Source organism: Lactuca sativa, chromosome 8, assembly GCF_002870075.4.
Source record: "Lactuca sativa cultivar Salinas chromosome 8, Lsat_Salinas_v11, whole genome shotgun sequence".
NCBI lineage: Eukaryota > Viridiplantae > Streptophyta > Magnoliopsida > Asterales > Asteraceae > Lactuca > Lactuca sativa.
The window spans coordinates 248,564,229-248,568,028 of NC_056630.2; the positions used below are offsets into that span (position 1 = coordinate 248,564,229).

Here is a 3,800-nt window from a genome sequence, read left to right on the forward strand (position 1 = left end):
TCATGTATTAGTAACACCTATCTCATTTTGGCAACACCTATTATGTATTCCTGCGTCCTCCCCTATTTATACGTTTTTTATGAATGCATGTATAAATGTGTTTTTTTTTTTTTTTTTTTTTTTATAAAATCGTAAGTAAAATATATTAAATTTTAACGGGGTAATCTTAATGAAAATTAACACATGAATATAAAAGCCATCAAAATCTGATATCTTATAAAGAAATTGCGACGTTCCACATAAGATATTGTGAAAAACATCTAAATAAATCATTCTTAAGTACTGAATGAGTACAAAAAAACTTATTTTGAAACAAACAAAATGTTAAGGACTAAATATGTACAAAAATATTAAAGACTAAATGTGTACAAAATAAAAAATATATTACCCTATTAAGTCATTTTTGCCGGCTAACCTGAAGGAACAGGTTATAAGGACTGAATATGTACAGTTTAACAAGTTGAAAAATTAAATATAAACAAAAAAAAACTCAATAATCAAATATATACTTGAAAAATACATTCATTATCCAAAAATTCATGTTTATGCGGTTCTATTTAATTACCATTAAATGAAATAAATTTGGTGGCTAAAAATGTAAAAGGGGAGAAAAGGGAAATTTGGCGCCAAAACCCTAAATTTTCATCTAGCTCAATGATATCTGTTTCTGTTCATTACTTTCTTCAAATTCGAGACTTGCAGAAAAATTGTTACTCGGTTGAGATCACATGGAGTCGGGTTCAGACAAGGGTACAGGCGGATCCTCGGCAATGGACGACTATGAGACCTTGATTTCCACCACAGATGCAGATCTCCTCAAACGTTCATGGCGCAACGAGAAGGCATCCCCAGAGATCCTTCAATTTGAGTCTTCTTTAGTTCAGAGGTCCAGAGAACAGATTCAATTGATGGTACGTACATCCACTTTAACCCTAATTTCCGAAGATATTTTCCGTTGATGTTCTAGTTTTCTTTTTCATGGTTATGAACTGTACCCATGGCCTAGAAACTAAGATTTGTTTGAAATTGAAACTATCGAACACTGTATTATGATGATTTAACTCCAATTCCTGATTTCACTCATGGGTATTTTTCCTTTTATCGCAAATATTCTGGTAATCTCTTTCTTTCTGCAACCAGGAAGAAACTGTGGAAGAGTTCATGAACAATGGCGAAGACCCACTTACGGTTTCCCTTTATCAGATGGATATAGACAGGACAATGTTTTTGTTAAGATCATATCTCAGGATTCGTCTTCAAAAGGTATTTTACACTTACATATATCAAGACTTGCGATTATTTCATCATTGTTTCAGAATTTACCTAATACACCTGCATTTGTGTTCAATCTGTATCACAGATTGAGAAATTCATGTTTCACATCCAAAAAACTGCTGAACTTTGGACAAGGCTATCTAGGCAAGAACAAAAGTTTGCTAAACGGTAACATTCCAATTCTCTTAATCTCATCTGACTTTTTTAACTTGAAATTACACAATGAACATTTCTCAAATTTATATTCACTGTTTTTACAGATCCATTGAAGATACGAAACAACATTTAGACGAATCTGTATTGTCTAAATTGCCTGATCGATACAAGTCCCATTTGAAACAATCTGTTATAAGTGAAGAAGATGACATGGGTAATTTCTGTTTCTTTTTTTTTTTTACATGAACTAAAATACTTATGTTTATATATACATATATAGACATATGTTATATTGAAAATTTAATGTTGTAATAGAAATAAATGGAATTAGGATATAATCATATAATTACAAAGTATGTTGCTATTTCTTGCATTTATCTATTCTTATTTACGCCTAATATTTTTTTTCTCAACGTATGAATTTCAGTCATGGAACCGAAGTTAGATGCGTTTGTTATTTGCAGAAGCAGGAAATTTTTAGGTGGTCTTCCGGTTGATGATAGGTGAGCAATCTTTTTTTTTATTTATTTTTATTTTTATTTTTTATTTGTATTGATGTTATAAGAAAGGTTAAGGTCATGAAATGGCAATCAACTTATTCCATTTTTGTAACATCTAGGTGACTAAACTTTTTAATTTTGATACAAGTAAATTATTTTAATTTTGTATAGTAAAATAATTTGAAGTTAAAGTAAAATAAAAATTAGAAGGTTTAATGACATGAAATAGTTCGTTGCCATTTCGTTACATATAAAAAAGGGTACTTAGTTATTTGAGTAAATTACTGAAATCATCCCTATGGTTTAGTTAAAATTGCACGTTTGGTCCCTAACTTTTTTTTTGCACTCGAATCGTCCCTGTGGTTTGAATTTGTTGCATTTTTCGTCCCTATGGTTTGGTCAAAATTGCACGTTTGGTCCCCAAAGTTATGTATGTAAGGGACGAAAAACGCAACAAAATCAAATCACAGGGACGATCCGAGTGCAAAAAAAAAAGTTCGGAACCAAATGTGCAATTTTGACCAAACCATAGAGACGATTTCAGTAATTTGCTCGAGTTATTTTGTCATTTTGTAACATGAAACCGTGTTTGATATGATAGTGGAGAAGAAAATCCGCTAGACATGTACGCGGGGGATATTTATGCACTTCGTTACAAGTCGATAAAACCACTAGTTGAAAGTGGGCAACTTGATCTCGTTTGAGGTGTTTTTTTTTTTTTTTTTTTTTTTTTTTTTTTTTTCTTTTTTTAAAATTAAGATTATGGATATTGTGTTTAGTGTAATATTAACCTCTCAAAACATTGTATTAGGCATTTAAAGTCACAATGCATCCCATGTTTGTTTTCAATCGTTTAACTTTAAATGATGTCTTGGTTTGTGTAAAATCTAATGAAGCATCCTTTAAGCATTGTGCGACAAGATATGACAAGGTTTATACTGTTTTTGACATGTATTGGATTGATGACAAACAAATTGTAATTTTTTATTCTATACATACCTAAACTTGAATTTATTATCAAAGTAAATGCAATACAGAAAAATTAAATAATAGATACTATCAAATTTGAATTTGCTAAACATCACAATTCACAAGCACACATATGCATCATCTTATGGAGATTGTTTTGTTACGATTAGTTATTTTTTTGTGCTAACCTTTTCAAGATTTATCATGAAATGACGATGCGGTTTGTGAAGTACACTTAGTTAGACTAGGGACCATCTTATTTTCTTTTCATTTTCTAAAACCTAATAAATTGTTATCTTTCACTTCCCTTTATTTATTCTTTTAAGTTAAATTAAAATATTATAATTTAACAAATTAAAACAATATGCACAAATTTAATAAAAATGGAATAACTTTTCCACAATTTCTTTGGAAAGATTAAACAAACATAAGAAAGTATTGAGATTAGATTCCAGTTTTTTCTAATTACAAAATATTCCAGCTGACCAACCCCCACCTTATGGTTTCCTACGCTCAGGGTCCAAAGTTTTGAATCATTAAACTCTTTCCAACTTGCAGTTTGGAAATGTTCCTAATTTCATCGATAATTTTACTTTTTAATTAGAAAGTTGCTAATATTCTTGAAATATATGCACTTTACAAACATGTAATTTTTTTGAAAAGTGCCTTTATTTCACATTTTCTCAATATGTTTTGGGAAGTGCCTTTATTTCACGAATTATGACCAAGCATTCAAACAATCAAGAATTGATATGGAACATCTTCACAACATTATTCTTTGATTTTATTATTATTATTATTATTTTATTTCTTATGTGCTACATGAACATTACAATGTATAGTCATGATTTTTTTCCCAATAATCTCAGCAAATAAATAGTAGTTTTCTATCAATATGTA

General features: G+C 29.7%; 1 protein-coding gene across 1 annotated transcript; it reads left to right on the forward strand.

Moving 5' to 3' along the window:
* Positions 1-602: 602 nt before the first annotated feature.
* Positions 603-2,825, forward strand: LOC111900625 (DNA replication complex GINS protein SLD5). The gene is made up of 6 exons (XM_023896511.3): positions 603-911; positions 1,141-1,263; positions 1,361-1,443; positions 1,536-1,645; positions 1,859-1,934; positions 2,533-2,825. Exons 1-6 carry the CDS (start codon positions 729-731, stop codon positions 2,633-2,635), a joined length of 678 nt encoding a protein of 225 aa, XP_023752279.1. The 5' UTR covers positions 603-728; the 3' UTR covers positions 2,636-2,825.
* Positions 2,826-3,800: the final 975 nt, after the last annotated feature.